At 37.9% G+C, this 17,376-nt stretch overlaps 1 protein-coding gene across 2 annotated transcripts; it reads left to right on the plus strand.

Annotated features, from left to right (window-relative positions):
- Positions 1–11,838: 11,838 nt before the first annotated feature.
- On the plus strand, positions 11,839–16,889 carry LOC100889274. 2 transcript variants are annotated; one of them, XM_030997626.1, is made up of 2 exons: positions 11,839–12,505; positions 15,040–16,889. In XM_030997626.1, exon 2 carries the CDS (start codon positions 15,065–15,067, stop codon positions 16,772–16,774), a length of 1,710 nt encoding a protein of 569 aa, XP_030853486.1. In that variant the 5' UTR covers positions 11,839–12,505; positions 15,040–15,064; the 3' UTR covers positions 16,775–16,889. The 2 variants fall into 2 exon arrangements, with proteins under 2 accessions (XP_030853486.1, XP_030853482.1); XM_030997622.1 differs by having other exon boundaries at positions 15,043–16,889.
- The last annotated feature ends 487 nt before the right edge of the window (positions 16,890–17,376 follow it).

Raw genomic sequence — 17,376 nt, forward strand, 5'->3', positions numbered from 1 at the left:
TACAAGAGCCCCTGATATGCTTAGATTTACAGTTCATTAAAAAAGATGTGTTTTCAGTTTTTATTTAAAGATATTCACAGATGGTGATTTCCTGACTTCAAATGGTAATTTATTCCATAGTTTGGGGCTGCACAAGCAAATGCTCGATCACCTAGCGTTATTTTTGTTTTGATAAATGGGATCTGCAGCAACAATGTATTTCGGGAACTGCGCAAGTTGCGATTGTGTTGATTAAGTTTGAAATTCAACAGTATAATAATAATATTAGGGAGCTTGACCAAGATGTGCTTTATATACAATCAGCAAGATTTTGATTGTTATTCTCTGGCGTACTGCTAACCAATGTAGATTTCTTAAAATTTGGGCTGTATAGGCAGTATCCTCACAAAATAAGGCCTATATAATTATTTCATCTTATTGCATTTTGTTACACAGCTCCTTTGCAGCCAAGTAGATGAATGGTATTGGTAGGTAATTACGTATTTGAATCAATGAATTAAAAGACTACTTGCTTTATTGAGATGACTAAAAACTTATCCATGTAATTTAATGATAATCATGTAGCAATGACAATAATGGATGATTGTAAAGTTTTTAATCAGGATGTTGATGATAATGATACTTATAATAATGATACTAATGATGATGATAATGATGCTGATGATACTGCAGTGATAGTAATAAAGCTAATGATGATGCTATTGAAAACCAAAATAATGATATGCACATTTGCAATAAGCTTTAGGCCTTTAGTTATCATAATAACAATAATGCGCAATTTCTGTACAACATACACAGTGAAGATCCTTGGAATGTCGGAAGAATAGTAACTTGTCAGTTTATTTTCTTACATAGGAAGCCAATGCAAATCGCAAATTAGACCCGAGAAAATTTAGTGGAGTTAAAGAGGAGTCTGCATGCCACATATATTTGTTTGCACAAGTTACAATGAACATTATTTTGAGGGTATGAAGCATAGTCCATTACATGATTGTGATGGAATGATTAAAGATAAAGGTGAGTTCTGGTAATGCGATTGCATTGTGAAAGAAAAGGTGTGGAATAGATCAGAACAAGGTCATCATGTAGCATGTAAGTATTGATGTGCACTGCAAGGTTGTGGAGTCATCAAAATCATAATAAATTTGGCCCAGTCTTGGTAAAGTATACAGCACTGTACACAGAAAGATGTATATGGGACTACACAAATTGTGTCGGAGCTAGCTCACCTTGATTCCCTTATCTTTCCATGCTCATTACTCAGCCAGTATACATTTTTTCCAAAATTGTTTGGCACATGACATTTATTTGAACATTCAGTGTAAGTTTCGTTTAAGTTCTGTGAGAATTCATTTTCTTTATTTTACCAGAACTCAAGTTTATCTTTAATTTCAAATGATTTGCTTGTTGTTTGCTCTCTCTCTCTCTCTCTCTATACAATACAATGTTATACTTACAACAACATACATTGTTTTGAAATTAGAGTGAGCGATGGAGTTTTTTTGGGTTCAGAGTCTTTCTATATTTTGCATTGACAAAAATCTACCATATAGGTATTTGGTTTTGAAATTGCAAATACGAATCTACGTACTAAATGAAAATAAACAATAACAACAAAATCGTGGAACGGAAAGACATCTTTCTTTAGTTATCTGACGCCAATAATGGTGTCGCTTTATGAACGATCTCATTATTATCATCATCATCCCTGTCGCCATATTCTTCTTCATCATCATCATCATTATCATCATCATCATCATCATCGTCATCATCATCATCATCATCATCATCATTTTCACATTTCATTATTGAAGAAAAAAAAAGGAAATACAACACATATTATACTTACGAATTGTCTCACGTTTCGAACGATACCGCTACTGAAGGAACATTCGACTATGTTACAGCGCGTAATATAATAATGTATGAGTTCGAGTAATGTGAAAAGCGAATGTAACGGAAACATGGTATGTGCCGATGGGCTCCAAAGTTCAGCGGGGAATCCCCGTATTTGCAGTCGAGTCTACAATGTAAAAAATAATAGTCGAAATAACTCAATAAAATTGAGGAAAAGAATTGCCTTATTTTTATTAAGTAAATATTACCTATGGCATCTTAAGTAGAATTTACTTATTTTGCTGAATAAATTTTTACTCAGTTAAATCGAGTTACATTAACGTAAATAATTTAAGTATTGTAATCATTTTAGATAATTAAAAAAAAGCTATGATAGGATTACATATTGCACGATTTGGTACCCATCTAATCTACCAAGTAACATCCACTAATCATTCACTACTTCTATTTAAGATTAATCACTAATCACCATCACAAACTATTACATACGCTTCAATTCGACACATATTGAAAGGCTCCAATTTTTATATATACTTGATCGTAACATCTTAAAAGGAAAATTGGTTGACAATTTCCTGAAATATCGAGTTATGATTTGTTTTGAACTGGGTAACAATTAAAAATTGTCTTGTCTTTGCTTAGCCATGTTAAATGAATTAGTAAATGTTTTAAAGTCCTTAAATGTTCATTCAACCACAAAAAAGAATTGTTTTATTTAAAAAAGAGTTTAATTTGGTCTTAATGAATATTCATAAATTATGTAAATATTTCTATTACGCACTGCATCGATCCTTACTTTAAAAAGATAAGAATAATCAACATAAATTGTTTGAGTAATACGTATAATTTCTGATTTTGAGTTAAAATTACTAAATTAATACAAGCTGAAATTACTTACAGTTCTTATGTATTTGATTTTACTTAAATAATTCCACGTATGTTCTACTAAATTGAAAGTTTGAGTTAGCAAGACTTAAATTTAGTGCGTAAGTGGCAAAACTAATGTTTTCAAGTAAATTCTACATGGAAAAAATACGTAAAAATTACCAATGAACAAATTCTTTTTTACAGTGTAGTCTGAAAAACAAAGACTTTGAAACATTTCGTTTTACTGATAACAAACTCTTGATTATTCTATTATCTTAGAAAAGGTAGACTTATGCTGATAAAAGCAAACATATATATTTCTTGTTACCCGAACAATGAAGGTTGTTTTTAATATACCATGATTTTGTTTTGTTCTGAGCCTTGATCCCAGTTGTCTCATTAAATTAGGAGCATGGATTTAAAAACATGTGTTAATCAATATTGCCCAGGAAATCCTTTACCACAGACAGTTTAAAGGTCAAGTCACCATGACAACATGATCTTCTTCTTCATTTGAAAAAGAAATCTGTGAGACAGTACGGTCAAGTTTTTTTAAATGCTCACTTTATATTTTGATTTATTTTGATGGTTCATTGGGAGACGGAATAGATGGTCTTCAGTAATATACTGCTTTCATTTTATAGACTTATTTATAACAAGCAAAAATTAATTGCAGTTAGGCTTTCATGCTCGAAGTATAAGCCTTGCTATACCGTATACTATTTTGTTGTGGAAATAAGTTATAGATGATCCTAGTTCATAATATTATATGCAGTAACAATCACTTTTAAATGAAAATATTTATATGCTTTGTTACAAATTATTTCCTTCAAACAATTGAGTAAAGGTATATATAGTAATGAAAATTCGGAAACAATTTCTTCTTCATTTTGCGTGTAGTTCATATCTTTATGAAAGATTTTTTAAAGTTTGAAATAGGTGGATACATCATCGCTAAATGCATATTTTGATACTGTCAACATATAATCTCAACCCATTCAAGTTATATGTATTGTTCCGATACAACTTTTGGAAATGGAAGGGGGAAGAACAAAAATTACTGACAGACAGTGATAGAAATAAAGCTGTTATCGCATGCCATGCACGCGTGCAATCTATACATAATATACATCACCATCATTCATCATCATAACAGTATACTGATGATGATGTAATAAAGAACAGCCTATATGATAGGTGTTTTTAAAACTCGCTAACTCTATGTGAAGGTACATGTTTATTACTTTTTATTAGTAATGTTCACGCCCTTCTGGCTCCAAAAAGCTATTTTTTCGCATTTCCTTTCACATGAAAGTAAAGAATTATAATTCACAATCTATGACCTATATCGACATAATTATGACAAAATGAAATAATATATGTTTTACCAGGGCGATGTATGCGACAACTGCTCTTAAATATCAATGCCATCATGTCAATTCGGCAATCTAGGGATTTCACAGGGGCGCCCCCACTTCAAATACTTAGAACACCCAAAGGTACAGAAGTTAGAAGTATACTGCAAATTCGCGCAAAATTGTGTATACAAAAATTACACAACTTTACACAACGAATTTGCAGTGTAAAGTTGTGTAATTTTTTGTCCACAACTTAACACAACCCCTGTGTAAGGAGTGAACCACCCAATGTTGTGTTAAATCTTTACACAACGAAGTTGCATTAATATAGCCGTATAAGGACCCCTAACCTGCATTGTCATTCAATACGAAAACACCATGTCTATAGGATTCTAATTGAATATAACGTCATGCCATAGAGAATAAAAGTTCTTTATCTAGAGACTACCCTTTTTGTTTTAATGACTAAACTTTCACAAACCGTGACAAGAGTCGGACACTTGCTAACAAACTCATGAACTTATATAGGCTTTATTCTATGGAATTTAGATATAATATTAACCATTGTTATGGACAGTTTTTCAAAAAATGCTAAGTTTTATAATTTATTAAAATATGGAGAGATATGCATTTTCGGAAAAAATTGTCACAAATTTGGGCTCAAAATTGTTATGCGAATTATCATAGCACCTAATGCGATATCATCTTATAGGCAATTTAATTCCTTTTCATAATTATGACACCTCACGCATGGTAAAATGAAGTTCCCTCAAAGAGTAATCTGCCAAATCGTTCAAAAGTAGTTATACATGGCCGCCAGTGTTTTCCTGCAGCATAATTTCAAGGAAGTCCACCTAGAAACTTTGCAGAAATTATGCAGGGGGGGGGGGGGGGGGGGGAGTGCTCTGAACACATTGATACCCAACGACCTTTTTTCAGCATTCCGCGTCTCAAAAACCTTGTCCCCTATGAATATGTTGTTCATGTTGTTCGCATAATAACTGGGAATGTCAGACATTCCCTCTGTCCTCTTGAACATAATGAAATCACTAAAACATGGGCGTCATTCATGAAGTACAGATCGCATGAAATCAATGAAGAACGACATGAACTCGTATAAAAGTAGGTGAGATATTCATGGCTCATTTCGTTTGAATGGTACTTACTCTCTGACTTGTTATGTTAGCAGGTATCGTGTGGCAATGTTCACAAAATGTGGACCTGCAAGGTTACCTATATATAGAAATCCCGCTTTTCAATGATTTGTTTGTTTGTCCTGTGTTCCGTATTCAACCTCCCCGGGACCCTATTTCATTTGTTGAACCTGGAAAATATTCAACATCAAATGGATAATAATTTAAATGGATTTACATAGTAATTGATAGCATATTATGATGAAGCAGGCGTTTGTAGACGTACAGGGAATCAGTACATCTTGCAAAGAATGTTGCCAAAATAAGTTCATCCCAGTAGACCGACATTTCATGGACCGACAAGACAAAGAAATAAATAATGAAAAGAATAATGATAAATCAATGTCATGCCCATAGTACATTAAACCCCTTTCCCCGTTATAAGGAAGATTCTACTTCTTGACATTTTTTTTTGGAGACGCCAATATTATAGCTATGTAGCGATTCTCCCAAAGTTGTTTTTTCTCGCTCGATTCGTCCGCTCGCGGTTCGAGTATTAGTGCTGCTCTCCGAAGTTAAGGCCATAACAAACTGGGTCATTTTATTTTGTATAAGTACGCATGAAAATGATGAAATCCCTCCTCCTTTGACTTAACATATCTTAAAAAATAATGGCTGGAATACAAAAAACCTTTTCACACCTACAAATTGGTAATTTGGTAGAAGGCAAGTTATTGGCCTGCATGTAAAAATAATGTGAGCGGCACACCTCTCGCCATTTTTAGGTGACACAATATCAATAAACAAATAGGGCCTATATCATGCACTGAGAGGCTGTATAGTTGAGCTTATGGATCGAGGTGGCAGGAATAGCCTTTTGAAAAGACATTTTATAAGTAACATAATCATATCAACTATAATGCGAGTGAGCTTCGGGGGAAATTGTAGAAAATCGCTTTAGATATATAAGAGGTGAAGAAGGCATTTATGAAAAGGGAAAGGGGCTAATATAAAATAGTTGAAGGGGCACTTATCTAAAGGAACTAGGGTACTTATTAGAAATGAAAAGGGGCACTTGTCAAAATAAAAGGGAATTTATCAGGGGTGGAAAGTGGCATTTAAGAGAAAGGGATTGGATTCTAATTAAATAGGAAAAGGGGCACTTACTAGAAGGAAAAACTTACACTTATTATAAAGGAAAAGGGGCACGTGTCAAAGTAAAAAGGGCAATTTTCAGAAGTGAAAATGGACGTTTCTCGAACCTGAAAAAAAGGCACTTACCAGAAGGGAAAAGAGACATTTATGAGGATGGAAAGAGGCACTTATTATAAAGGAAAAAGATTGTGATAGGGGTATTTATCTGGGGTGAAAAGGGGGCCTTTATGAGGACGGGGCGCTTATCAGAAGGGAAAGGGGCATTAATCTGAAATAAAAGTGACAATTGTCAAAATAAGTGGGGTACTTATCACAGATGAAATTTTTCAAAGTAACATGGGCAATTTTTCTATGAAGAAAGGGGCACTTATTGGTATCTGTAAAGGGGGAGGGGGCGCCGCCTCTGCTGATTATGGATGGAACAGAAGTCATTGAAAATACCTTAGATCGCATGAGCTAAAAACAACTTGAGATTATTCTGTATCTGCGTGTCGAGACTATTGTTTACTTTTCAAGGTGAACTATCAGGATCAGGATTTTGTTGACAATTTATGTTGTCGGGACAAAAGTAATCCACGCTTGCTGTCAATGACATTTGTATAGAACCCTCCAACCTCCTTATTGTATTTGCCAAAACACAATCATTGGAAATGCCACAGATGGCATGAATTATCAATAGTCTGGGGCAAAGTTTAAATCTATACCACTCGACCCGTCTGAACATTTCAGGCGCAAGAACTAGGATGGGTCATGGAAAGAACAAAAATAGAAAACATGGCATCGACTTGGTTCCACAAACATAGGTTGGCGCTGGTTGGTCGGTTGGTTGGTATTATTGTTTCTAAAAAGTTATTATGTTCCTAAACATAATGTACAATGGTTCATAAACATATTACAAATCACAGTCCAAAAGACGATCGGATTGCTCTATTTAGAGCCTAAATATAATAATAATGGCTCTGTTTATCCCAGAGGTCGAGAAAAATATAATTAAACATGAGTATAACATAAAATGTCACAAATGTTATGTGATTTAAACAATTATGATCCCTCTCCTACCCCCATAAAATTACCCTTACCCCCCCCCCTCTCCCCCGAGGACAAATATTACCTCCAGAAAAAAAACTGCTTTTATTAAAACCAACTTATTCTCAGGGAGAACTTCCCCTTTAATGGACAGGGGGTAATTATCGGGGTGCTGGTAATGTTCAGGGGTAGGGGTCATTGTTCTCGGGGAGTAATAATTGTCCAAGGAGGTCATTTTCCGAGGGCCAAGGGGGTAATTTACCGTGGGGGTAATAATATCATTGACCTCGGTGGTGGTTGTCCTCGAGGGGTAATCTTTCGGGGGGTAATTTTCCAGGCAGTAATTGTCGAGGGGGTATTTTCCTTATACGTCAAGTAACGCCCGGCGGGAATGCTCCCCAGGGAGCGGAGATTGTGCACACAGTGTGTGCGAGCAAGCACTGAATCCAATGACCGGGGTAATAGTATATTTGTAAAGCGCTTAGAGACATTTGTATTAAGCGCTATATAAAAATTAAATATTATTATTATTATTATACGATGTTTAAGACGAGAGGGCAGGCGAGTTGCTAAAACTCGCCAAGGCGCCTTGTTTAAAGTGAACCGGTAACATTGTTGAAGGTTGATGAAAAAATGCCTAATTTTTGTATGAAATGATACTTATTATATCCCTTCTACTGTACTTACCCTCTAACATGCAAACAATCCTTAAAAGATATTTATGGTTTAATTTGAAGGCGTTATGTGTAACTCCCTCTATAACATTAAATTCTCCCAACCAATTTTTGTATGCTCTCAACCGTTTTTCCATGAAAATAAGACATAAAACAGGCCTTTTAAACTATTACAACACTTAAATGTTTGGAATGGTATACAAAGCAAATTCATCGCTTTTTGACGATTTACAGTCACGTTAAAGTTAATTTAATTGTAATGATATAGTTGGAAGAATTTAGGAATCAATCAGATCAGTTATTTCCAATTGTTATTATCAATAATGGTTTGTTATCACTCAAACTTTCAGATTATCTTTAATATTGTACATCTGGCATTGATGTCACTACCTTAGCACAATTTTCTCTCATCTGAACAAATCCCTTTAACATGCCCTCCTTTCAGTGACCTAGCAACTTTAAGGGGCAAAGTCCAACTTGACATAATGATCACGTGATTCATGTCTGAAAATATCACATGCAGAAAGTAGGGCGGTTTATGAAGATAACAATAGCATCCAGGGATCATGAACCAGGAAAAAATAAACCACAAAATCTGGGCATAATATAGTGCACCACTTCCACACACGCCAAAAGAATGAGATAACAACGAGCCTTCCGTTAACACCGGTTCACTTATAATTGAAACTAAAAAAAAAAAAAATCATTTTTGTTTAAGCAATAAACTTGAGGGAACATGAACTTGGAAAAAGAGGGAATATTCAATCATGCACAATTTTCTTTGGATGTATTTTCTGCTATAGATGCTGTAACTGTAACTGTAACTCAGTCAAAACTCTATTTAAACAAGTATGTTTTAAGGAGAGTTTCGAACTTATAACCTGTGGATTCTTCCTTCATAATGGACTAGTGGTCAAAGTACAGGGGCAGCATAAGTAAATGACCACTCCTCGTAGAACTTGGTCTGAACAACTGGACACTTCAAGAGGTTTTTCTGAACTAATCTCAGATTTCTGAGATGATCTCATTGGCCCGAATTCACAAAAGAGGTTTGTCGACAAACCGAGGTTTATGTACGTCATAATTATGACGCGTTTGACGCGTTTTTTACAAACCTGGTTTGTAAATAACAAAAAGAGGTTTGTCGAAACAAAAGGAGGTTTGTCGACAAACCTCCTTTGTGAATTCGGGCCATTATGTTTGAGAGTGGTTGCCTATAGGTTAATCAGGGGCGTTGCTAAACTGTTTTAAAATGGGGGAGGCATTTACTGGGCATAATGTTGGACCAAATTGCATAGAACTTGACCATAACCTGGTGTCACGGTCACTTTTGTTTTGCGATGTGACTATACAGACATTCCCCTTATGCAATGAAAAACATACGTGTTACCTGTTCACTGACGATCATGCGAAGTAGGAACACGCCAAACATTCGTGATACATGAATAGACATTATACAAGATAGTCACTGACAAACTTTCATGAACTGCCCTGATGCACCCCCCCCCCTTACTTGGTCATTGACTATTATAATAGTGTTCGTGGATTGACATTATTTTGAGAGCATTTTGTGACCTTCTAGGTCCAATCAACATTTCAGGGTGCCCCCCCCCAAAAAAAAAAAAAAAAAAAATCCAAGATCGGTTGAACTTTTTTAGACCCCTCCCCAGGACGTCGATCAATTACATGTATGTGCCCCCCCAAAAAAACAAAAACAACAACAACCAAACAAACAAACAAACAAACACATCAAACTCTGGCTACGGGCCTGCTCTCTCTCTCTCTCTCTCTCTCTCTCTCATTTTCTCTGTCTCTTTCACACCCCATTTCTCTCCCTCTCATTTCTCTCTCACCTCATGTTTTTCTCTTCTCTTTCTTCCTCACCTTTTTCTACTTATTTTTTTGTTTCCCCTTTTACAGGGAACGGTTTCCACCAAATGTTTAATTTATTCATACCTTTGTCCAAGCTGTATTGACGGTAATAATAAATTGCACCACATTAGTAGTCGTGTTCACACGCTGCAATTTTGATCGGCGTAAGGATCGTATTTAGAGCTAGTCGGCATAAGTATGGTAAGGATGGCGTAAAGGTCGGCGTAGTGACCGTCTGAGTCGTATTAGCTACGCCGACCTTTACGCCGACTGATTTACACCTGGGTTTTCCAGGAGTAACGCGCTAAGTTGACTGTGTGGATGCTCTCACTCGACACTTGGAGTATCTGTGACCTTTCACAAGGGTTGTGTGACCTAACACTTAAAACTTCTGGGGTCAACATCAATATCATAAATTGCAACTTTCGGTGATTCATGCTGAAATTTAATCTGAATGGTTTAGGAATAAATTACGTTTGCTTACAATCGAAAATTAGATTTCGCGCGGGATAGATGCGGAAGCTGAGCATAGGTCGACTAGTGCGGGCGCCACCACTTCCGGAAATTACGCTGAATAAGACCTGGCTGGTGGAAGGTCGTGTCGACTTTATAATCGTGGCAAGTTGGTCCGAGTAAGAGCTAACGGACAATTAATGGTGTTAGTCAAATATTTATGGAATGTTTATTACTGCAGGGAAATCTTACGCCGAGTAGGAAGCCGCGTCTGGACATGGCTATTATTAGTAAATATTTTTGATATTTCCATCCCATTGCTCCCATTGTTCCCATCCCATTGTTTAATAAAATTAAAACAACATGCAGAGAAAACATGAAAAACATATATACATTATTTCAATACAGGCCTTACTATATAAAGAATGCTAAATTCACTAATTGGTAAAGATGAGAATAGAATTCATGATATAAAGATAGCAAGTGACCGTTTAGTGACTCAGTTGGCTGGTCCATTCTCAAGCAAGGAGACAATTTCTGAAAATCTTTTTGAAGCAAAACAAAACAATGCAAATAAAAACATCTATACGTAAGAAGTGTGTGTTCTTGCTTTTTCAGTTCACTGTTTGGAGTGTGTTACATTAGCGCTTTCTGTTATCTGCCGTGTACATAAAGGAAAGCCAGATTAGGGGGGGGGGGGCATGCCTCCCTCATACCCATAATAAACAAAAAACTGTAAAATGTTATTCTGATATAGTACGTTTGGAGAAGCACAATGGCTGTAATAATCCAGCAACCATCTCAATTTCTAGGACTACGCAAAAAAGGAATAAAAGAAGATGATTATATGTTCACTTTTCACTTTTCACTGCCCCCTGCGCAGATTTTACTTTTATTTTCAAATTTTCTTAGTTTTTTTTTCTTTCCTTTTCTATTTAATGCACAACAGATACGTATGTCCTACGGAAGAAAATAATTTTTGCTGAGTGTGTCCAGACCAATTGGGACTGAATATTTAGACTAATAAGTGTTAATATCTCTTATCTATATTTAGTACAGTCTCTGTATACAGACTACAGCGTTATCTGATCAAACGTGTCGTCTTGCACGTGATGGCTGCAAGTAAGTAGGTCTGGTTCACGCACCAAAACACGTGACTTCTTATTTTGCTTCTTGTGGGGATTCACGGTGGGGAAAACGACGCCTCCCCTTTATTTAATAGAGTCGAATTCCTCTCTTTGCTAATATACATGTGCATGTATTTAGGGGTGGGTAGGGAGCGAGATAGAGGGAGAGAACTAGAAATGAAGCCGATGATTATAAATTATAATTATTGTGTTCCAAACGTGTGACTCGACACATGCATCGATCTCGATCAGGGGCAAGGCTGATCTGACGAGTCTCTTGTTACTATACCTCCCCCTATTCCACATTAGTGTGTGAGGCTGATGCAAACACTCTTTCATCAATTCATGAGATGCTTGGATTTTGAATGGGGAATTGAGACGGATTTCTTTCTTTTTGCTACAACATTGTATACCTGGATGTTGAGCTAGACTCACTCTGGCAAGGGGTGACGAGGAGCAAACATCAACAGAGATCTGGGTATAGGTGCACGCCTTCTTTATTAATTATCCAATCAACGATCAACTGGCGTACACACCTTCAAGGTTGGTGGAAACTGGTACCAGTGTACCTAGACGACACGACCCGGCACACGACGTGGCATACTTTCATGTGACGTGCTCATCATTCTGAATCAACACTCTGAATCCAATCACATCTACGATTGGAACCTCATTAATCATACAAGACTGATCTCAAACGAGCTCGACGGGCACATCATTGTTGTTGGTCGGTCTGCATGCATCCGTCGCTTGATTTTCACAAGATGCAGCGTTAGTACGTACTTTAGTCATTGCATCTTGATCTGTAGTATTTCTGGCTGACTACTAGAACTGAACTTCATGGAACTACAACAATAAACTTTCATTTTTCATCTATTTGTTCGTGTAATTACTCTGGGACAAAGTAGGATCAAGGCTGTGTTTTTAGTTTAAAGTAACATAACAGCACCAAGTCCAAGTTGAAGAAATCGTTCGCTGGAAAGGTAAGAATAATGACTAATTTTGTAAGATAATCTTTTCGTAAAGTATATTAGTCCTACTTTCTACATATCTAAAAAAAAAATTGAGATTAGGATCCGCCATCTAGCTATCAGGCTATATACAAATTATCGAGGGAAAATCAGGGGCGGATCCAGGATTTTCAAAGGGGGAGCGGGGGCGTGAAATGTACAAAATTGCGTGCGCGAAGCCTTTACGGCGTGGGGTCCGGGGCCCGCTTAAGGGGTTTAAGGGCCCCAGACAACTTTGAACCTTAACGGTGCTTTATGGTACATTCCGAGGCATTTCTGAACTCGTTAACTGAACATTTATGTGAATATTTCTTAGCTCTTTCCTGCCATTTTTTCGGAAGGAAAAAGGCGGGCGTGCGCCCCCACGAACCCCCCTGGATCTGCCCATGAAAATCCTTCATTAAAAGTTTAGCTCGTTATCGTTTCCAGCAGATTAAAAAACACTCCCTTTTTAAGTTCAGAACTTAAATTCCCTGGTTTGGAGAAATATATTAGATTTTCTTTCTACAAATCAATAAACGACAACCAAACATTTTGGTATTATATTTTGTGACTAGACTCTAGCAAGATTATTTGTTTTTCTATCTTTTCTTGATTTTTATTTTCTCGCGAGATAATCCGAACTAGCCAAAATGAGCAAAATTGGTTTCATCGAATTAGAAGAAGAAGTCTATACACTAAAAAAACTAACGTATGCGCAGGGGCGGATCCAGGTAGCGATTATTCCGGCCCGCCCCCCCCCTAGCCTCCCAAAACGATACAAAAAATAGGATAATAACGTAAAGTTAACCTTTATAAAACAAAAAACAAAAGCCCCCCCCCCCCGCTTATTCGCCGGCCAGCTGAGTCGGCACTAAATTTTGTATTAAGATTTGGCTACCCCCCCCCCTTTGACGCCGTCTGGATCCTCTGCAGGCGCGGATCCACGGGGGGGGGGGGGGCTGACGGGTCAACAACAACAACAACAAAAATAAATTCTCACGAATTAGGTGAAAAAAAACAAAAATAGTGGTCTCACCCCCCCCCCCCCCCCGCTTATTCACCAGTTGACTGAGTCGGCTCAAAATATTTCCTGAAAAATTTGACCAAAAAAAAGTGCCTCCAACCCCCCCCCCCCCCCCCCCCCCCCCCCCCCCCCCCCACCTATTCACCGGTGGCTGAGTCGCAACCAATATTTTCTCACGGATTGGTCCCCTCTTCCCGCCGGCTGGATCCGCCACTGCGCATGCGATACAACATAACTTGAGTTACGGATACAACAACATGTCAATATATGTGAGGAATATCACTGTTCATGATGGCATAGCCCCCGCCCACACACCCCCCCCCCCCCCCCACCACCACCCTCGGCCCTCCGCCCTCCGCCCTCCGCCCCTCCAGTAGTGAAAAACGAGAAAAGAAAGACAGGGAAAGGGAGAAGAGGAAAAGTGCGAGACGCCTGGACCACCTCCCTAACCCTCATTGTAAGCCTTGTAAATTTTCATTTTATTTTCCGAAATATTCTTTTTACACAACATGTTTTTCACGAATTGAAGCGAGATCACCCCCCCCCCCCCCGCCCCGCCGAACAAATAGAAACTTGCATGCATGATTCAAGTTAAGGCCAACGCCCTTGAATTGTATTACTATTCAATACACGTTTCGAATTAAAGAGGGTATTGTCCTGAATAACATTGATAATGTTCCTCTCAAACTGCTTATCGAGCGGGTGATTTGCTCTTCTGAATAGAGTTTGGCAATCCATTTCATTTTCAAATCAATTGGATCACTTCCCTACTCATGTAAAATGTTCATTATATGAAAATTGAGAATGTGGAATAATATTGAATATTAATGAAGGCTCCAAAAGGCTTCAAAACTTGAAGATATCCCGCTTAAATCCGACCATAGGCTATGGTACCGTTCCATACTCCATTCAAATTATTTTTCTGTCCAAATTCGAACCTTATTAGTAGATCTATACTTTCGGGAGCTTTACTAAGCCATTTTTGGCCCCCATTGCCGTCTAATATGCATAAATATCAGCAAAACATATTTTTTTAACAGACAACAAACTTTTGATTTAGGCCGTAAACGCTCTTTTCGTGTATGTGCTTAATTTAAATGATGTACAATAAATGCATTTTATGCCAAGATATGAATTGATGAGCACATCAAGTTCACGATTATTAAAATACGTTGTTCCTTCTCACTGTTCGTGAAATCCCCATTCATTCGTAATATCATTATGAACAGATTAATACTCAATACGCTTCCAAAGGCACCAGATTGTCTGAACACGTTTTCTTTGTCCTTATTGGAAAAGAATGATACAAATCCAGAAAGATTCTAAAAATATCAATTGATTGTAATCTCAATTTCCCTTCTGCATTTACGTAGGACCTAAATCTACAAAATTAGATTTTATTTCATTTCAAGTGACTAAACTGCATGGTAGAAATGGTGAAGAAAAGTTAATGTGATTCATCAATAATTGATTTTTGTTTGTCTTGATTGTATTGTTTCAGCAGGGCTTCCTTCCGATCTGGTACCATGGCCACTCAATCTGAGCTTGCACAGATTCAACACATCCTAGGCAAGCGTCGAAACTTGGATCCAAACCCATTGGATCTGAGCTCAAGAAAGAAGTCCAGGGAATACCTAGATAGTCATAAAGATGTGGAAAAGCGTCGCAGAGACCGCATCAATACATGTCTTGATACTATCCGCTCTCTTGTCCCACTGTGCCATCAGCTACCAAGGCATAGACGAGTTGACAAGGCTGATCTTCTAGATCTAGCCATCATCTATCTGCGCATGGTCAACCAATTCCTCGAGAAACTGGGCATCAATGACATCTTTTCCGCAGCACATCAGCAGCTCTCCCTCTTCACTTCTCTTGAGAAGTGGGTGAGGGATCACGGAGAAAAGAGCCAGGATGTTCCAAGCTTTACAAAAGAGATACTAGCTTTCTTGGAAGGTGAAGTAGAGACGGCCTCTCATGTAATCGCCAGCCAGCAGACTGCAGGGAATGCCACGCCAGGATCAGAGAATGGCTTTCATCAGAACTCAGATTGGATGAAGTATGAGCAAGCTGGACTCGATGATGACTCGTCTTGTCCACGATCATGCATGACATATTCAGGATCAGATGAAGAAAGATCACAGGGTAGTTACAGAGAAAGTAGGAGTTCCGGATCAGAGGACTCTGTAGGCATTGCATCTCCTTCAAACTTTACTACAGGGACAGACTTTCAAAGAAAGTTTTCTCAGTATTCCTCTGTGGAAAGACTAGATGGACCATTTCCTTCCTCTGGAAAGGACCAAATGGGATATGAGAGGTCATTAACCGGAAATAGATACAACTCATTGTTGTGCCAGAATACCCCCAAGGTACAGTGTGTTGACAAGGCAGTCAACACTGATGCCAGTTCATCCAACTTCACCTGGCCACCTGACAATACCTTTACTCTACCTATCATTTCTGGTAAGATTGTCCTTCACACGCCAAAGGGGCTGAATGGTACCAACAACCTCAATGCACCTGTTATGCTGCATGCAGAGATTCATTCGTCTCCTTTCCAGAATCAGCCACCTGCACTTCAGGAGAATGACACTCATCCAAAGCAGAGCAGTGGCGGAAAGAGATATCCTGAGAGAATCTCTGACGCGAATTCCCTGACAACTGAACCCGTTTGCTTGTCACCACACAGTACTGCATCCAACGTAGGTGTTAACCTTCCCTCCCATCATATAACCTGTTTCAATGATGGGTTACCTAGTCGCTCATCAGTACGTCCGTCAAGAAAGACACCCCATGACATTGCAGCTGTTCCTGTACCCACCATGGTTCATCCAGATCGCTTTTGTCTGCAGCCAGAAAGACTGAGCGCGCCAATGAATCTGGAAGAAGTCTACTGCAATGACGAAGCAGAAATGAAAAGCTACACTTCACTCATGCCTTTAAGAAGATCCTCCGAGGAGAGAGGTGCCTCGTTCCTAACCTCCCAAAGCCATCAATCTCCAAACGCCCCCTCGGGTGTGGATGATAGTGACATCGACTACCGGAATGAACAGAATGGACCCTATTTCAAGAGATATGTTGACGGTTTAGGTCAGTCACAAGGCAGGAATGGCAGTGTCAACAACGGAAGCAATAAATCATGTAGTTGCTGCACGAATACTTCTTCTTCTTTGAAATTAAAAAGTCTGATGGTCCACAGGCATAAAAGCCAACACAATGAACACATCATGTTGAGATGAGCCTACTTTTCATGAGGGGGGGGGGGTGTTCTATTGTAGAAACTCATTGAACAGGATAATTGAAGAAGTGCCAATGCAGTGCATTCTTACTTACTTAGTTCTTACTCATTTCATTTTCATTTATAGCCTGAATCAAATTACTAGTCTGAGACGCGAGTTTTTGAGCAGAATTAACCAAATACTTTAAAATTTGTAACTGGAGATAAAGATGCATTATTTTTGTTTATCTAAGGGCCTAATTATGATAGGCCTATATTCGAATTTGAAAGGTGCCTTTGTAGTTTGTACATTGTTTTTTCAGAAATTTAGACTAATTTAACGTGTGTGTGTATGTGTATAATATATATAGGCCATAATGCATATCGTTATTAGAAGTATTTGTAATGGTGGCTGTAGATAAGATTGTTATATTAGTATCAGCATATTGACTTGTAAATACATGTATGCTTTTTTGAGAGCCCCCCCCCCCCCCCCCCCCCCAAATAAATTTTTTTTTTTTAAAATGGGTGGGGTCCTTACACATTAATAGAATGAATTCATTACGTATTTCTTTTAGGAAAATGCAGCTGAAAAGCTTTGAGGATGTTTTATAATACAAAGCG

This window comes from Strongylocentrotus purpuratus, unplaced genomic scaffold (genome assembly GCF_000002235.5).
Source record: "Strongylocentrotus purpuratus isolate Spur 01 unplaced genomic scaffold, Spur_5.0 spur5_contig_858, whole genome shotgun sequence".
NCBI lineage: Eukaryota > Metazoa > Echinodermata > Echinoidea > Camarodonta > Strongylocentrotidae > Strongylocentrotus > Strongylocentrotus purpuratus.